Genomic DNA, 18955 nt, shown 5'->3' with positions numbered 1-18955 from the left:
AAATGAGGAAAAAAGTAAGGCTAACCCCTTTGCATTTTTTGCGAAAATTTTCGCGATTTTGAAAAGTGCTGGAATAAGTTCTCCGTGGCACTATCCCGACGTAATTTTGCGAGAGAAAACGATCGGGCGCAGTCCGAATACGCTCCGAGCAACTGGACAAAAGTTACAGCCTGAAAACGAGAACTTGATTTTTCGACATTTTTTCTCTGGTGCTCTTTGCATCGTATTTTCTCTGCTGTTGGTCCTACGCTCTTTTCGCTGCATTTTCTGAGTTCCTGAGGGTCCAGTTAGCCAGGAGAAGGTCATTTGAATCGGATCCGAGACCAAAAATTTTCGGCTCCAAAAATGAGGAAAAAAGTAAGGCTAACCCCTTTGCATTTTTTGCGAAAATTTTCGCGATTTTGAAAAGTGCTGGAATAAGTTCTTCGTGGCACTATCCCGACGTAATTTTGCGAGAGAAAACGATCGGGCGCAGTCCGAATACGCTCCGAGCAACTGGACAAAAGTTACAGCCTGAAAACGAGAACTTGATTTTTCGACATTTTTTCTCTGGTGCTCTTTGCATCGTATTTTCTCTGCTGTTGGTCCTACGCTCTTTTCGCTGCATTTTCTGAGTTCCTGAGGGTCCAGTTAGCCAGGAGAAGGTCATTTGAATCGGATCCGAGACCAAAAATTTTCGGCTCCAAAAATGAAGAAAAAAGTAAGGCTAACCCCTTTGCATTTTTTGCGAAAATTTTCGCGATTTTGAAAAGTGCTGGAATAAGTTCTCCGTGGCACTATCCCGACGTAATTTTGCGAGAGAAAACGATCGGGCGCAGTCCGAATACGCTCCGAGCAACTGGACAAAAGTTACAGCCTGAAAACGAGAATTTGATTTTTCGACATTTTTTCTCTGGTGCTCTTTGCATCGTATTTTCTCTGCTGTTGGTCCTACGCTCTTTTCGCTGCATTTTCTGAGTTCCTGAGGGTCCAGTTAGCCAGGAGAAGGTCATTTGAATCGGATCCGAGACCAAAAATTTTCGGCTCCAAAAATGAAGAAAAAGGTAAGGCTAACCCCTTTGCATTTTTTGCGAAAATTTTCGCGATTTTGAAAAGTGCTGGAATAAGTTCTCCGTGGCACTATCCCGACGTAATTTTGCGAGAGAAAACGATCGGGCGCAGTCCGAATACGCTCCGAGCAACTGGACAAAAGTTACAGCCTGAAAACGAGAACTTGATTCTTCGACATTTTTAATAGTGGATATATGTGACCCCCGATTTCTCATGACAAAAATTATAGTAAAACCACGGAACCGATTTTCATGAAAATCGTACGGGACACTGTTTCTACCCCAAAGATGTGCAAAGTTTGAAGTATCAAAATAATATCGATAGAAGAAGCAGCAAAGGAAAACCAAACTACACCATTGGTTCCTGAATACTATGTTCAGACAAACTAGCACTGTAGGATCTTGCCTTACGCAAAATGCGATAAGCATTTTGGCTAGAACGGGCTACTTAGTTCTCAGCTCTCCCTGTCTTACTCAGCTATTAACGGACTCTGTTGATTGATTGGTGTAAAACATTTTTTCTCTCCACATAACGGCGAGCAAACCCTATATGATCACGCGAACCAGCTGAGGATATCAATGTTCATTACCATTTATTATGTATCTTTTTTTTATTCAAGGGAACAAAATTCTTATTGTGTTACGTCGTAATAATACGTACATATTCATTCATTCAACAGGTCTGTGAATTTTTCTTTTCTAAAAGTTGACACACTTTATTGTTACCGTTCGTGATAGTAGTCTTTAATATAATAAAATATGACATTCATGTGATATACACTATGTCACATTCAGCAGATTCAGATGACACAGTTATTGAATGGATTCTAGTTGTAAACTACAGGCTAAATGACATAAAACTATCCATATATAAAGTTTCAACTATTTAATTGGGTAAAAAAAAATGATGACTACTCTACTACTGATACTATGCGTATGTGCGGTGGGGTTATCAAAGTAAAAAATATGCTTACAGAGTGACGTGAATTTATGATATTACTTCGTCAAAACTGACGAAAATATTCAATTATTTTACAACAATTATTCGAAAAACAAATATCTATATGTATACGAATATATGAATCAAATTTTTTTTAACGTAATACGTAAAAACGGAGCTTATACTCTAAACTAGCCTAAAACTATATGTATCATGTGAAAATATTCATAAATTTTTTTCTATCGCAGACTCGTATTGTTATTTATTACCCTAAAGTTAAAAAATCACACATCACAAAATGTCAGTGGTTAAGATGAGACGTATAATCCCTCGATGAGTCATATTTTCCGTGTAGGCAGTATTGCACTAGTCCGAGAGCTTCGCGTCGATCTAGTTATGATAAATTATCGTAAATCTTGAAGCTGGCGTTAAATTCCAGAGCCGCGTCGTAGAGATACTCGAACTGCCACTAAAACAATTCGAAGTAAAGTCGTTATTAAATGGTAATGTTTCCCTAGTTTTCACACTGTTCGTCGAGATATTCGCACTCTTCTGCAATGCAAGATCGAACTTAGTGTATATATATTATCTGCACACAGTTGCCAGTTCTGAATTTACTTTCGTTTGTTGGTTTTTGTGTCACAACATTATCCTTACGAATCATTCAATTGATATTTCTCAAAGCGATACGAGGCAGTAAGTAAGTAAGTAAGGGAGGATACTAAGCGATTATCTCATCAACTTCCAGATTAGTAATGGCTATCAATTCATGAGTTTTTGCGAATACGAATATCAAATGCAACTCACCTGCGCCACTACGAACTCTTGTCTTGATCGCCGCACTGCGTGAACAGCCAAAATGACGTCGCAATCCTGTTCAACTTTCATCCTTTCGAGCATAAAACTCAGTGCCAGGTACAGGCCACATCCCGTGAGGCCATCGCTGTAAAGAAATTGATGAACTGAAGCATCAACAACAAGAACAACGACTACAAACTTTATTGTAGGAATCTATTTTTCGGTATTTCACAAACATACGTCATAAACGTTGCGAAAAAATTAATCAACTACGACTGTCAGTTCCCTCACGAGAAATTCACGATTCTGACACTTCAAGTGTGGTTTCCAAACTGGGATGCCCCTTTAAGATATTAGATAAAGACACCTGCATGCGCACAAGGGACAAGAAAAACTTCAAAAAAAAATCCTTGCCCAGGTGTAGCCCAACCAAGTTTAAACCTGAGTTTGCCGATTCGACCCCTGGACGACATGACTCGCCTTGCCATTTTTGCGAGTTGTAGCTCATGGTCCTTATCGACACGCTGGGGCTTTGAACTCAAGTCTTTCTGTTCCACAGTCCCGCAAGCTACGCGTTACGCTACTGAGCAGTAGATGTGAAAAATAGTGAGCGTCCAAAATCATTTGGTTTCCAGAAACGCTCCAACACCAATTCAACTTCCAACCCTCTAATTCGACATACATTTTTTCAATAAACGAAAATCAACTCACTAGCAAAGAACGAGCGTGGGTCCTTCTGGGCGCACAATGCTTTCCGAAGCTTCCCAAAGGTCTACCAACGCCTTGGGTGGAGGTGGACTAGCACCTGCTTCAGTGCTCCAATCGTTGCAGGTCAAGACGGTAATTTTTTTTTTTGTTGCTGGTTCCTGCGAAAGAGTTAAGGACTCGAAACAGACATGCCTCACGCATAGAAAAATGAACACAGTCAATCCTGCGCCTGTTGATTCAGCGAAACATTTATTCTCACCTCCGAATTGTCGGTCAGCAGTAGCTGGTTCACCGTAAAACAGCCATCGGTTTCCAAGTTCGATTTATTTTCTACCTTGACGTAAGGTAATGGGATGATCACACTTGTTTTTTCGGGTATGACGTTACAGCATGACTAAAAGTGACATTGTTTATTAATGATAAGTACAGGAGTACTTGCACGTTGAGAAAATTGTTTGCTTGTGTACTCACTTCGTCTTCCAAATTGGGATGTTGCAGTATTACGATAAGTTCGATGTTATTCTCGACAATCAACCTCCACAAGTCACTACGCGTTGTCGGTAGTGGCAACTGGGAAGCTATGTATTGTTTTTTTGTCCTGACTCCGTCGATGCTAACTGCACTGATGTAATCGCTGGTGTTGTCATTTGATGGACACTTCTGCAGCGTCACCAACGAAGGACCAACTACAAAACGCATATTTTTGAATAAAAAAAAACTCGTTTTCTAATTTTTATAGAATTTTCGGAGGTCGCCAACAGTCGGCTTGACAACCTCACGCATCGTCTAACCTGGCGTGAATCTAGGAAATCTATTTTTTTTTATGTTCTCAGGAAGTGGAGGTCTCAGCGGTTCCAATGGTCGCATAGCTTTATCCATCCAGGCGCATTCCTCGAGTCTGTAATGAGAGTCCAGTGTGATTGGAACAGTAATGCAATAATTCAAATTAAGCCTCCCCGAAGTTCACCTTCCTCACCGTTTCATAAAAACTGGTAAATCCTTTTTCATTTCGTTAATTTTTTCCGGGGTAATGTCACGGCACAAAACGGCTGACGGTAGTAGAATCAGGCACTGAGTAGGAACCAAGTGCGCCATCACGTACTGCGAAAAGCTCTCCAACATGTCGGCACGAGCGTCGTACATAATTTTGGCTTGAGCAAAGACGTCCACCGTCTGGAAAGGTAGAATGATCACGATTGAGCCATAACCCCATCTCATTGGCACTCGAAGCCAGCGAAATATACTTACCCCTTCAGCGGCTAGGTGCCGGAGGCTGATGTCGCACAGAATAATAGTTCCGGTTCGCCCTGTGCCGGAGCTGCAATGTACAACTATCGGTCCCTGTCCTGGGGGGATTGATAAGACCTTGTTCAGATACTCGATTACGGAATGCGAATAAATGGGAACTCCGTGTTCCGGCCAGGTCGTGTACTGGAGATGATCAATCTGCAAGGAAGCAGAATCGAGCCAAAGTCAAAATGCGATCGTCAATCGACCATACACAGTCACGTTGGGTCCCAACCTTACGCATTTCCGTTTCGCAATGCTTCGTAACGTTGAAGGTCCTGTAGGTGTAATCGGCGAACACATCTTGGGTTAGATTCGAGACGACAATTTCATCGTACTCCATCTCACCCCCGACCTCTGGCCAATACTGCTCGCACATTTTCTGCAGAATCAGATAACTGAGTCTCGTGACATCCGGACCCGGTTTGAACTAATCACGTTATTTCAGTCGTACTTATACCTTTCCATTCTCCATCACGCCCACCAGCATGCATATGACGCGAACCTCTTCCTGCCAAATCATTCTCCAAAAGTCATTCACCGTTTCCGTTGTCGGCCCCTGCGTTGCGATGTATGCCTTTTGCTTTGTGTATCCCTAGAAGAAATAGAACGATTAGTTGCGGGCATTCTACGTATGGTTGCAGCGGAATGATCGTCCGTTGATCGATCGTCAGGGTCTCACCGGAACGTAGTTGGCGTTGATGTAGTCGGAGTTACTGTCGCCGCAATCTCTGGACAACATGACTCGAGTCTTGTCATCTGAAAGCGAAAATCCCATCGTACTTACACTAGGAAACATAAATACCGATGATTGGTGCGGAGCTCTTTGGTCTCTCCGATTGTTGGTAGAAATCTTTGAGGGACGGGGGCATCGCAATCACTTTAAGTATCATACGTACACGCTATCAATTTTCTGTATCTATTCTTTTCCTTATTCTGCGGCAACCTCCCATACTCGCACGAATGTCTCAGACCTTTTGGTAGAAGCTGGGAAGAAATGAAAATTTCAGATAATGTTGAACCACTTACTGACTTACTGACTGTAACAGGAGACATAGCTTGCAATTTCGATGTACTATATGAATTGATTCCAGACTCGGAGACCCACAAGCTAATTACAATAACCTAACGATCTGGACGAACAAATAATAATTCAAAGAGTAAATATTTATTTACGTTGTATTGCTGCTGAAGTTTTCCGTCCTCTGCGGCTCTTCTTACGTCATTTTCAAACTTTTTGAGTCTCTCCGAGTATGCAGTATCGCTGAAGATTGACACGTCAGATTTGTTGGTGATCGAAAATGTTTCACTAACAAATTGAGCCATGGTGACTGACGTTTCGTTAGTTAGTAAGATGCAATGAAATTTCCTGAAATTTTTGTTAATAATCTTAACCTCGTTTTATCTTTCGACGATATCATACCATGAATTGGATTTAGTTTCTTGAATCTTGCACGATCGACAGACATACTTGTAGAAAACGTAGAGCATCACCGCAATGATAATCACCACAATGATAATCCCCACAATTGCAAGTTTAATGATCGACGACACTGATGCCGATCCGAATTCCTTAACCTTGCGGTTCCCACACGCGTAGACCGTATCGCTGAACGAGTCCCGAAAAAATACCCGAACCAGATAAATACCATCAGGATGCACTGGACAGGCGTGATTGAGGCCTATGGTGATGGAATTCGAGTTCTTGTTTTGTTGAAAATCGTACTATGTGCAGAAATTAATAAAAGCTTAAAGGCTGTTCTCCGTATTCAACAGTTGAATGTAAGTAATTTTTCCACCCACCATGCAAGCATCTCTCCCGCACTCCGAACTTGTTTCGGTCACGTCCTCCAACGTAGGCAATTTTGAGCTGACCTCAGTTGAATAATTTCTCAACAAGACTAAATAGTTCTTCTCGTCATTTTCTATTGAAGGGAACGTCAGTTTGATGGAATTTTCTTCACGGCCAATCGGCAAATTCTTGGTAAAATTCATATCGCACGGCGGCGTACCTTTCACCTTACGTGAATCTGTCGGTGTATTAAAAAAGTTGAACCAGTGACCTGAAGTCACTAATACCAAGTCCATTATTATATCGGTTCCACAATAAACTTACTGTACGGTATGGTGAAGCTGAGTGCGGGACTTTTTGACTTGTCCAGTGCGACCTGAACCTCGTACCGCATTTCCGGTTTCAGATCTTTGATACACAGTTTTATTTTACCAGAGAAATTTGGATCCATATGAATCGGTGTCCACCCTTCGTTTTCGTTCTGAAAATATCCAGCATTACTCTGAGCAATAAACTGTTACAGGTAGTTTATGTAATAGATACCTTCATTTCGACAGAAATGTTACGATCGTCTACATCATCGAGGATCGTGGAAAAATTCAATATCACCGCAGTTGGATTAGTTGAATTTTCAATATACGGACGTTGCAGTTCTGGAATGTCGAAGAGAAAAATGAGTCGTTAAACGAGGAAACATGTGTTTGGGTTAGTAATTCAACATAAATGTATAGGTACAACGAGCAGATTCAATGATATTGCAACTCTTTGCAAAAGTTCGATCACGCTTTCATTCGAGATTCATAAACGAGAAAACTGTCTTTCCACGTATTTGTGCTCAACGTTAGACAACATGAAAATGTGAAAATCTACGTGTCTCGCAGTATCGTCCCACGTAGTGTTGTTTACACCCAGAGAAGCATAGCCCGTTTATTTTACTGCAATTTCTTGGGTCGCATTGATCACAAATATTCTGGCAATTGTATCCATAATGTCCTTCCGTGCATTCTAGAAACATGACATCAGATTAATACCATTCGACTGCAGCTGCAATCCTTGAAGAGACTGCGAATTATTTTACCGACCTTCAGTACAGTTGGCACCTTTGCATCCTGGAGGACAAGTGCAGCCACTTGGATTGCAGATACTTGTCCCATTGCATGAGTTAGTGCGGTTGAATGTGCAGAATGGCCCATCCCCTCGGAGACACTGTGCTAAGCCTGGCGAAAACCGTGATTACTTTTCAAGTACGCTGATATTATCCCGATAATTCAAAAAAAATCTTCGTCAGACTGTCTACTCACTGCCTAAAGTAATATTTTTAATTGATTCTTCCTGCAGATTGATGTATATGTGTTCGCTGTACGATAATTTTTCGCACGCAAGATCAACATCCCCATGCCTTCCTCGATTAAGCAATTTTGAAGATTTTCTTACAGTGGCTGGAAAAACGGATGACCAGAAGTCCAGGGTGTTAGTGATTTTCATCGTTACATCGAAGGATTATCAGACTCACCTCTTGACTGACAGGTTATGAAATAACGAGTCGCCCATCGGCCTTGGCCCGTCCCGTTCATTCTGGTCGTCATTTCGACGTGAATTGAACTTTTTGAGAGTAAACCCGAAGACACGTTAAGTATTTCCCATCGCCAGGACAGTGCTTTGCTATCCTTAAAAGGTCCGATTTCTTCGTACTTCGAATTATTGTTTTTATCGGAGAATTTGATTCCAAATGAACAATTAGAGCAAAGGCTCACCAAAAAATACAAGCAAAGATTATCATAAGAGTTATAGAATTTTCTTGTAATCGATGCGTGATTCTCCGTTGTTAGAAAATAAGTGTCTATAACAAAAATGTTTGAGTTAATGCCGGCGAAATTGAACCAAATCCTCGTATTCCCACCAATTATCACTCACAATTGTGAAGCAGGAAATCTCCGTCATATCGTGGAATTTCTATAGTATCGAAATTTACTGTAGAATTAAATTTTTCTTGGGTAGAGCCATTCGTAGTCATCAAATAGTACTCGATCGCCTCGTGTTTCTTGTCCCACTTAAGAATGCATGATTGCCACGTGAGTGGGTAAGGGCCGGGTCGAATCTACGGAATGTTTGTCTATCAATTAATTAATTAATGGCAATGATCATGGTTTCTTAAAATTGGCTCGTACTTGAGACATTTTTTCTAATCGTACGCAATTTGTGCTGTGAGTTTCATGAGTTTAAATTCTTTAATTCTCGATAGTTATGTCGTAATAAATTCTGTTCACTTTTACGTGACATAAATACATGTACGCTTCTTCTATTTTCGTATGCTCATGTATTTCATTACACATACATACTTCTATGGTATAGTTCGGTGAATTCTGGCAGATCACTTCATCAGATTTATTCGGCTTTGTATGACCGATGTCTTCGACGTTTCCTTCTTTTGAACAATTCAGATTGGTTTTTTCAAACTCCAAGGTGATATTACCATTTCCACGCCAAGAAAATACTAAGCCATTTGACTCCTGGACTGGCAGCTTTATCGGTAGATTCGGGTTACCTGAATTTCCAAGGGTATAAAATAACGAATTAAAGCTGATTCACACGAAACGTAAGAAAATTACGTAATAACAAACATGCCCGAACAACGATGTATTTCTTCTCTCTCTCATGCAACTACCTGTCCAACTGTTGCCGAATGTCAGGTCCATTGGATCATCTATAGAATTTGTAAGTTTCCACTGCGATGCTGTATTCCATACGTAAAGACAGCGGGTCTCACCGGGGACGATGTCGTCGGACCCTTCCTTGCAATTCTTTCGCCTCGGCAGGAATGCTGAGAATGCCCGAGATTCGATAAATGATAAGCCAGTGATACGTGTTTTGTAAGGAAGTGAATGTTTCTCGTAGCTAACGTTGGTGAAAATATTTTTCTAGAAAACTCGAAAATTTCTGTCAATTATTATAAGACACATGCAGAGTTTTGTGGATAAATTTGTCGGAGGTTTTCAGAGTACTTTGACTGAGTTTTCTGAGAATTCTACTACAATTTTCCAAGTTTCTCTTGTAGATTCCATATTTTATTCTTGAAGTCAGTTCCTCTCACAAAAAAAAAATTCTGAATTTCGCTGAATTCTTTGCAGTTCGTAAAATTTCCCTGTGGATCTCTGCAAGTGTGCAACTCAAAGTCCGTTTTGTTTTCGATGAAAAGTATGAATGTCTCTAAAAATCTCTGCATATTTTTTTACAATTTGCCTCATTTCTACGAAAAATCCGGCAAATTTTTCGTCCTAATATAAACCGTTTGAACACCGAGTCATGTCTGACGAGATCAAATAGTCCCGTATTCAACACGATCATCAAACTAAAAGCCAACTAACAACGGCCTTTCTATTGGTTGAGAAAACTTGACCATCTCGAATAATACAACAAAATCAGGTAAATCGGGAAAAACTCGACAAACGCAGAGCACTTCAGTTACAGATAAGCCATCAGTATTTGAATATCATCAAAGAATTTACAAAGACTATTAGAAAATTGTGTGAAAAATGACTATCTGAAGTCCACAGAAATTTATTGGAGATATGCAGATGATTTTGTTTAGAATAGGTTCATTAGGATATGATTAACATCAATCATTTTTCAATATTTTCACACAATTTCAATGTGAAAAATGATACAGCTGTTAATAAACATGAGGAGAAGCATTTGCAGGAAATGATAGAAACTGGTAAGAAATCGCACTCTTGCAGTATGAATTTGCTTCAGCAAAGTTGATAATGTTTGGAGATTTTTTAGCAAAATTCAGAGAATTCTAGAGATTTGCTGAGAAATTAGTGCCGCGAAGTACAGAGAAATTGAATGAACATTTTGCGGGCTCTTCGAGTCACAATTTCCGTAAAATTCTACATTTCTACCAAATTCTCTCTACTTTTCCTTAATTCCACTAATATTTCTGAAAATCTCTGAAAATGCATATGGAGTTTAGTAGGAAATTTTTACCGAATTCAGCACAGAAATATTTTCACCAGAGAAACTTACCAGCGCCGTCGTTGATCTGCCAAAAACAGTCGAGAGAAAGAGAAGAAGAATTGAAACAGTTCCAAAACAAAATACTCTCGTCATCTTCGGACATGCAAATGACCTGGATTGAATCGTCATTTTTCCAGGGAGTGCGCACCGCGATGAGCTCTGCTAAAATGTCCACCACCAGCAACGCGAAACAAAATGCAATTAGTGCTGGGCACACCCTACAGGAGATGATCATTTTGACGAAAGGAATCTTTTTCTTGGAAAACTGGAGAAGCCACTTTTCGCAAAGTGATCAAATCATTGAATGCAAGAAAATATCTTTTTTCCACTGTATGAGCTTTTCACTTCACTTTCCTTCGACACCAGACTCAAACAATCATCCGCTACTGAGACGACTTGCGGCGCGTTTTAAAGATGGAGGTAAAAGACACTGTCATCGAAGAATGGAATTGCGTGCCGATGTTACTTGATGCAAGAGACGAAAGCAGGAAACCGCGCTGGAAACTCCGGAAGGCGACTTGTTTTGCGTACTGAAAAAACTTTATACCATCTTATCCACCGTTATCTACATTCTTGGTTATCCTTCGTTAAGTGCGGTTTCGTAAGAATTACCCAGACACGCCTTTTGCAGACGATTTCGACGCCGTTCTGAAACGATGGATTGTGTATGTTTGATGACTGCATGGTGTACGACTATGTAACGTCGCTAAACGAACCGCAATTAGTGTTATTTTCAACTTTTAACCAGCGATGTAGGCTCTCCGGCTTGGAAATCTTCGTACAAATACCGATACAGATATGCGAGCAGCCACGCTGCAAATGTGCTGTAAATCATATGAGTCCCAGCTTAAAATTTACGCTTCAGCTTGTGTAAAATTGAAGTTAAAGGGCGAGACTTTGTTATCCGATAGAAACTCGCACTGACAGGTAGCCACACCACCTGTTTGCAGTTTCACAGAACGCTGTTTGAATTTGCTGCATTGTAAAATACCATGTGACGCGTAAACAGTAACATTGAAATTCAGGAGACTATTCCTGTTTCCTATTGGTAAATTACCTAATTATAAATTTACCCTAAACCATTCGAAGTACTACAGGACAAAGTTTCGCGCAGCAGCGAATGCGCCACCGGAAATTATCTTTCCATGGCGATTCGTGCAATAGGTGCTCATTTTCAAGCTTGGATCTTAATACCCTTGTCATAGACTTACAGATCTATTGTAATAAAGGCTTGCGTACCGCGATGATGAAAAAGTGGTATCTTTTCCATTTTTACCGCAGGGTATCTGCAAAAGCCGAAAGTAAAGATGAAAACATATACATATATACGTTGACAGACGTATCGTTCTTATCAGTAGCGAAACTACTCCGCAGTCTGATAACATCGTCCTGAAAAGCGAGACTACGGTGTTATAGATGTATGAAATGCAGATTTCCTTCATTGTCGTCCGTTTATTATATTGCGGAACTACGCCGTAGAGAACGCCGGGCTTTGCCAGAGCAACGGCGGTTGTGATGGAAACGCGAATGAGGACCTTCGTTTCGGTACCTGGCTAACTTCCCGCGCTACTGGCTGACTGGATACTCGCTGGAAGACTCGGCATGATTGCGTTGTGACTATCAACGCTGGTCCTTATATATGCAGCTGACAGAACCTGCCGGTTTTCCGTATCCGCCCTCCACCAGTTGTATAATTGATAAATAAAAAAAAGGCAAGAGAAAAAAATGTAACACAGCCTCATGCCTACCGATATTCAAATCGTGGCCGTAGCGTCGATTCAGGAATTGTAAAGTATTATTTTCGTCACAGTTCTTGGCAAGGTGAACGTGCTGTAAAATGAGCGCTGGTGGCCACCGGGACGATCGATCCGCCTGTCTCCTCGGGTGCTGCACGTGTCTTGTGCATTGCGTTGCATATACCGAGGTGTCTCTTACATCTTGATGCAAAAATATCGATCCGCGAAGGATTTCAGTCCGCCAAGCTATACCTACTTTCGCAGTTACCGCAATGATCACCGAAGACCATAAAGTTACCTACCGACGCGACTTATACTTTGATGCAGAATTTATATAATTTGCAGCAGAGTCATCATTGCTCCACTTATGGAAGCAGTCATTCAATGTATATTCGCAATCAACGGCAGAAAGTTAATCAATACTGACTTCCTTTTTTTTTTTTATTCAACTACATAAATAGAGAAGCGCTCGTTATTCGCGATCGGAATACTACAAAAACTGATTGCCAAAGTCATGCCTGCGAGAGTTGTTCCAATTTCTATTTTCTCGTGTCACTCTGCCGACACACAATACCGTGGAATATTTTGTATCCTGCTTCATTTTTATCTCGTTAACTTATAATTTCTTTCTGGGTATTTCGATTGACCGCTATTTTCTTGTCAGTAAAATATCACACAAGTTTTCCGACTCCGCATTATCAAAATTCGAAAAAATGTACAAAACCGAACATCGTCATCGAGCTTCGTCATTATTTACACAATACAGGCAATCGAACTTATTCCGAGTTATTATTGAATCCTGGATTTTTTTTTCCTTGTACAGGTACAGAGTGTGATTATTTTGGCACAACGCATTATCAAAAAGTGCTCTGATTTGACCGTTTATGTCTAAATGTCAATGTCAAGTGTCGAAATGACAGGTTTATTGGGCGTGGTTTTGCGCGCACATATGATCTCCGCGCAATCCTGATCTGCACTTCTCCTATATAAAGACCGAGTTGCATCGATACTGCACGCCACAATCATTTGCTTTTGCGAGTACTGATCTCAGCAGCGCCAAGCAAAATCCCCTACCAACCACCATGAAGGTCTTCGTAAGTACACGTTTGCTATGCGAATTACGAAACGCGTCTAAACGCATCGCAATTCCGAAATTTTTTCTAAAAAAAATGAGTTTTCAACTTGACTTATTCGTTGTATTGTAATTAAGAGTGAAATCACAATTCTGGTCTAGTATTCATCATAGAAATAAGACATGTGTAGGTATGAAAGCCTTCGATTTTTATCAATCAAATGAATCAGGCTGCTGCATCAACCCATTTTATCGTACGCACAGTCCTGTGCCAGACTTTAAACCGAGGAAACATATTCAGAATAAATTGCATTTTTCTTTGGTTTAAAGAGAAAACAAAAAAAAGAATACAATAATATGGATTTTAGAATTTTTCCTTCAAATTACGTTAACTTGTAATTGCGAATCAAAGCGTACACGGAAATTGGTTAGAAATGCGTGATTACTATCGGCAAAATTCCCACCAATTCGACTTTCCTCTTTCACTTTCCAGCTCGTCTTTTCCGCCCTCGCCGCCGTCGCTTTGGCCAAGCCCGGCGTTTTCCACGGAGGACTTCCCGTCGCCTACGCTCACGTCGTTCCCGGCGCTCCCATCGGACCCGACGGACGCGTCGTCGACACCCCCGAGGTCGCCGTCGCCAAGGCCGCCCACACCGCCGCCCACATAAGCGAGAAGGTCACCCTGGCGAACGAGGCCGTCAAGTCGGCGGACGTCGTCGCCGTCGCTGCTCCCGACGTCGTTTCCGTCTACTCGGCACCCGCGGTTCTTTCCGCCGCGTACGGCGCTCCCGTGGGATACGCTCGCGTCGTTCCAGGCGCCCCCATCGGACCCGACGGACGCGTCGTCGACACCCCCGAGGTTGCCGTCGCCAAGGCCGCGCACACCGCCGCCCACATAAACGAGAAGGTCACCCTGGTGAACGAGGCCGCCAAGAACTTCGCCGCCCCCGCCGTCGTCCCCGCTTACGGCGTTTACCCCGCCGCCCCCGCCCTCGCGTATTCCAAATACGTTTTGTAAGCTCGCGTTTCAACCTGTCCCGGACCCCAAAACCTACTCCCTGATCTTCGCAATGCAATAAATGTAAAAAAATCATAATATTGTGTATTTTATTTATACAACTGGTGTCTGTCTTTTCAGACTTTAAACTTTATCGGAACTGCGGTTTAGTTTTCCTGCTGATAAGACGAAAAGTCCATCCGGATCGTCACGGAGTGTAAAAATACATGTATTGTGGCGATATGATATTCAGCCTCGATTTCCTCGACTGCAAGTCGCTTCTAAAGCGGTTAAAGACTTAGTTCATATTTTCAAGAATTATTTTCCGCCTGTGCCATAAGATTTTGATATCCAGACAATTCATTTGTCACGCTTCTACTTACTAGTTTTAAAAATGACGCTTTCGAGAATATTGCAAACAATCTATGAGCATATCTTCACATCTTCATTTCCGTTCACAAGAAAAGCCTTGGCAATTGCATAGCTGCTGCATAGTTGTCACTTCTATAAAATTACAGACTCTAACTTAATATTATATTAGAATACGTCGGCAATGTATTAATTGGTATAATTGTATTGTTTTCGCAAACCTCAGACTAGAAATTTAAATCTATGGTTCGATTCGAATCATGCGCACGTTTTCGTACGATCAAAAATTGAAGTATCATACCGTTACGTGATGGCAATCGCGCCCCCCTCTAATTTCCGAAGCTCTACGTCACGTACCGAATGGAGCCTTTCTATCAATGGTATTGAGAGACCATTTATACAATTTTAATACTGAAAAGAATGCTTCATCATTTTGCCTGCAATAATAAATTTGCAACTGTTGGTTGTATTCATTCGATTTGCAAACTACGATAAATATTTTTGAGTTCCTGTACTTTTTAAGATTATGAATATTGACTAGATGAAATATTGAATCAAGTACGTCCGCAGTCATAGTTTATAGAACGGTGGTATGTAATAAGTGCCAATCAGCACCGCACAAATCAATTATACGGTGGTGTTGAATTTGATCAAAACACGATGTTTAACCTTTTGGTTCCTTTGACTAACTGTTGGTTGATCTACCTTATCTATTGACAGGGGAAACATTTCGTAACCGTGAGGAATTGAGGACCTGAAAATAAGAACCGTTACGATTGCTCATAGCTTATAACGCGTTATATGTTTTTAGCTCCAATTACACCTAAATAAGTGCACAATGACCCAAAAAAGTTCTTACAAGGTCCAAGGCATTTTGCAGGTTTCTGCCCTGGATAATCATATAACTGAAAAATATTTAATAGGTGAAAGCTGAATTTGAAAAAAAGCAGACGACCTCAAGCCTACCGTAAACGTTTTTGGGCCACTGTCCATATCCACATGCGCCTGTAGACTTTGCAGAATCAGTTGGCGGTATTTGTTTAACCTGTGCGCTGTGATACCTTTGAACTTATCAACTGACAAAATTTGACAAGAGGCTAGAAGTTTAGAAGCACGTTTTACAAAGTAACTTAGCATATGAATCGAGTCTACCTCGTCCCAGGCTAACTTTAAAAAATGAAAGTAATTAGCCGCGGCTTAGACGGTTGCTTTAGTAATCTAGCGCGAGTATCCCCTCCAGAAAGATAAACGGCTTTGATAATCAGATTGAAAAAGTTAACTGGATTAAAAGCATGCTCGCAAGAACGTTCAGCAAATAATAGTAACTGATGTGTCGAACTTCGTATTCGAGCAATCGTTCGAAATCACTTTTTACCAGATGAAAAGTAAAGAGACGAGCTTGGTTCAAACAGACGTATCCATTTCTGTCGTTGTCCCGCATCAACTCTCTCTTGCGAGCTTTTACTTTACATATTTGGAGATAATCCTGCAGAAATTATTACCATGCACCCGCAAAGAATAGCATATCGCACGCACAAGTGCAGCCGGGTACCCAGACCTGCAACAAATCAAACATGGTTCTCATTCATAAATATTCATGAACAGTTTATTAGCTTTGGGGACCAGATTAAAATCGGATTTTATAAACATGCGATTTGCATTAATATCGCGATTTATGCATGTACGTGCGTATAAGTAATGAATAATAAACTAACCAGTATATGCTCTACATTTTTTTTTATTACCATTATTGTTGCCTAGATTTTTTTCTCTCAACCTGAAATCGAATCAGTCAAATCTTCCACCTAGACCGTGTCCTCTGGCGAATCGCCAATGCCTCGGGAATTCTAATTCAGTGATAGTTATACTCGTGCAGAAATATTTTCCACAACACTGTAACTTGAACAATGACGCGCCATGTCGACCAAATGAGAAAACGTCGAGAGGCCCGGTTCCTCGATGAATTCAGGTTCAAAGTGGCTCGCGGGAGTTCGAAGTACCCACAGGCGTAATTGGAAGGTAATATTGGTACCGGGTATTTGGTGCAACGCGAAGGTCGTTGGGACTAGATCGGTCTATCGAACCCGTTTGAATAAAACCGCGTGGCAACGAGACCTGTGCGAGACCTTGGTCCGTTTCGCCTAAGCTGTGGAATGTGTCTCCGAGTAAGTGTGATCTGGATTTGCGATATTGAGAGCTCCATAAAGAGCTTCCCGCCGCGGAAATGTCAATGTCAAATATCAGCAAGTACCCAAAACTTTGGGCGTTGTTGCGATCGGTGGGGGCTCAATCGGCAGGATAGACACCGCTATAAAAGATCATCCAGGCTCCCAGATCAGCACAACGCAACCGCAACTAGCGAGTACTGGATATCCAGCAGCGCTAACTCAAAACTATCAACATGAACCCCCTGGTGAGTGTAAAGTTAGAGTAGTCGCTTTTGCGGCGGAAGATTAGTGCGGAAAATCGTTAACTCAAAGTTGAACTCGCCTATACTTGAAGAGAGTTTGTACAACAGCTATTTGAACAGTGTCTTGGCATAGTACTTGAATCCCCAGTGAACGAAACGTTCGATGGTTCGATCACTGAAAGTAGTCCATTTGCTTTGATCAGTGACTAGAAAAGTTTTCGGACATCCTTCCTTTGGCACAACCTGATATTCCGACACCACGTGACCGTTCGACAGCCACAACTCACCTCTTCTTCTCTTTCCAGATCGTCTTCTCTTTTCTCTTCGCCGTGGCTCAGGCCGGTAACCTAGGACTGCCGTTGGCCTACGGCGGTTACTACGGCGTCGCGGCGCCGCTGGCAGCCGACGGCCGCGTCGTCGACACCCCCGAGGTGGCGCACGCCAAGGCCGTGCACTTTGCCGAGTACGCCAAGGCCGCCGCCGCCGCTGCCGCCCCCGGCCATGCCTACGGACCTGCCCCCGCCGCCTACCCCGGATACGGATACGGCCATGCCGCCGCCCCTCTGGCCGCCGATGGTCGCGTTGTCGACACCCCCGAAGTCGCCCATGCCAAAGCTGCGCACTTCGCCGAGTACGCCAGGGCCGCTTCTGCCGCCGCCGCCCCCGCCCCCGCTGCTTACACCGGATACGGATACGCCGCCGCCGCACCCCTCGGACACGATGGACGCGTCGTTGAGACCCCTGAGGTCGCTCAGGCCAAGGCTGCCCACCTCGCCGAACACGCCAAGGCCGCCGCCGCCGCCGCCGCCCACGGCCACTACGGCTACGCTGCCGCCCCTGCTGCCTATGTACACGGATACGGATACGCCGCCCCCCTCGGACACGACGGACGCGTCGTAGAGACCCCTGAGGTCGCTCAGGCCAAGGCTGCCCATCTCGCCGCTCACGCCGCCGCCGCCGCCCAAGCTCACGCTTGGTAAAATTTCAACCCCGTCAGACCGAGGGACTAACCCGAGGGCAGACTGATCCGATTTCTTATCTGTATATACGGTTCCTTTTTTAAATACACACCTGAAACCATTCGAAAATTAAACCTGATGTTTCGCTTTACTCCATATACCTGCTGTAGGATAATATCTTATATATCTCATCATGCTAACTAAAAAAAAAAAAAAAAAAAAAATACCCAAGAGAGTCGAAAAAATTCATTGATTCAAATGAAAATTTGCGAATAGTAGAAAAAATTTGTTCTGGGTACGTGTACAACTAACATTTAGATGCTTCAAGGATCACTTCAGCTTTTTTAATGTGTTGGTATTACTATATTCATACTACTATAGCTGAAGGGGTAACTGAAATCTTACCTCGGAAAGAAGTTATCGAACTCGTCTTGTCGCGAGTATCACTGCTCTTTGACTCGTTCAACTTGAATGACCGATGTTAAATTCAGGAATTTGAATCCAATCTGTGAAATCAGCGCCGCGTCAAATTTCAGATAACTCATTTTCACATTACGGGACTGCTCCGGTCCTCATGCGAATAATCGCATCCTATGCCGGTTCTTTTGCGGGTGATTTGCAGCCTCTGCAAACGGATGATGACACGACCTGTTCCGCGAAACGAAGGCTACTCTTTATTGCACCGAGCAGCAGAATTCGAGTCCTGACCTAGGTATTGTAAGCACCGAACAATCGACTTTAATCCCCGATTCCTGGCTGCACGCATACACATCAACGCCGGTTTAAAATTGAGTTATACAACTTATGCAAGGTGTCGTGTA

General features: G+C 42.3%; 3 protein-coding genes across 3 annotated transcripts; 2 read left to right on the top strand and 1 right to left on the bottom strand.

Annotated features, from left to right (window-relative positions):
• Positions 1–1659: 1659 nt before the first annotated feature.
• Positions 1660–11043, bottom strand: LOC124218298 (uncharacterized). Its single transcript, XM_046624889.2, has 25 exons — positions 10601–11043; positions 9240–9395; positions 8914–9119; positions 8489–8672; positions 8088–8414; positions 7876–8013; positions 7657–7791; positions 7445–7579; positions 7118–7227; positions 6899–7055; positions 6586–6812; positions 6254–6507; positions 5959–6151; positions 5682–5769; positions 5465–5541; positions 5243–5377; positions 5018–5164; positions 4744–4941; positions 4472–4668; positions 4287–4393; positions 3967–4181; positions 3755–3889; positions 3499–3653; positions 2797–2932; positions 1660–2458 (listed from the first exon to the last, which is right to left on the bottom strand). Exons 1-25 carry the CDS (start codon positions 10824–10826, stop codon positions 2384–2386), a joined length of 4113 nt encoding a protein of 1370 aa, XP_046480845.1. The 5' UTR covers positions 10827–11043; the 3' UTR covers positions 1660–2383.
• A 2235-nt stretch (positions 11044–13278) lies between these two features.
• LOC124218302 (cuticle protein 18.7-like) lies at positions 13279–14495 on the top strand. The gene is made up of 2 exons (XM_046624894.1): positions 13279–13421; positions 13893–14495. The coding sequence occupies exons 1-2, from the start codon at positions 13410–13412 to the stop codon at positions 14415–14417; spliced, it is 537 nt and encodes a 178-aa protein (XP_046480850.1). The 5' UTR covers positions 13279–13409; the 3' UTR covers positions 14418–14495.
• A 2531-nt stretch (positions 14496–17026) lies between these two features.
• Positions 17027–18268, top strand: LOC124218299 (cuticle protein 18.7-like). The gene is made up of 2 exons (XM_046624890.2): positions 17027–17178; positions 17481–18268. The coding sequence occupies exons 1-2, from the start codon at positions 17167–17169 to the stop codon at positions 18153–18155; spliced, it is 687 nt and encodes a 228-aa protein (XP_046480846.1). The 5' UTR covers positions 17027–17166; the 3' UTR covers positions 18156–18268.
• Positions 18269–18955: the final 687 nt, after the last annotated feature.

Source organism: Neodiprion pinetum, chromosome 4 (genome assembly GCF_021155775.2).
Source record: "Neodiprion pinetum isolate iyNeoPine1 chromosome 4, iyNeoPine1.2, whole genome shotgun sequence".
Classification (NCBI taxonomy): Eukaryota; Metazoa; Arthropoda; class Insecta; order Hymenoptera; family Diprionidae; genus Neodiprion; species Neodiprion pinetum.
Note: the sequence above shows the minus strand (reverse complement) of the source record. Positions and strands in the feature narration are given on the sequence as shown.

Coding starts and splice junctions, on each gene's coding strand:
- LOC124218298 (XM_046624889.2), bottom strand. CDS start 10,826: ATGATCATCTCCTGTAGGGTGTGCCCAGCACTAATTGCATTTTGTTTC. Junction 9,120..9,239: donor ATTCGGCAACAGTTGGACAG/GTAGTTGCATGA, acceptor TTGGAAATTCAG/GTAACCCGAATCTACCGATA. Junction 4,669..4,743: donor GGCACCTAGCCGCTGAAGGG/GTAAGTATATTT, acceptor CTACCTTTCCAG/ACGGTGGACGTCTTTGCTCA.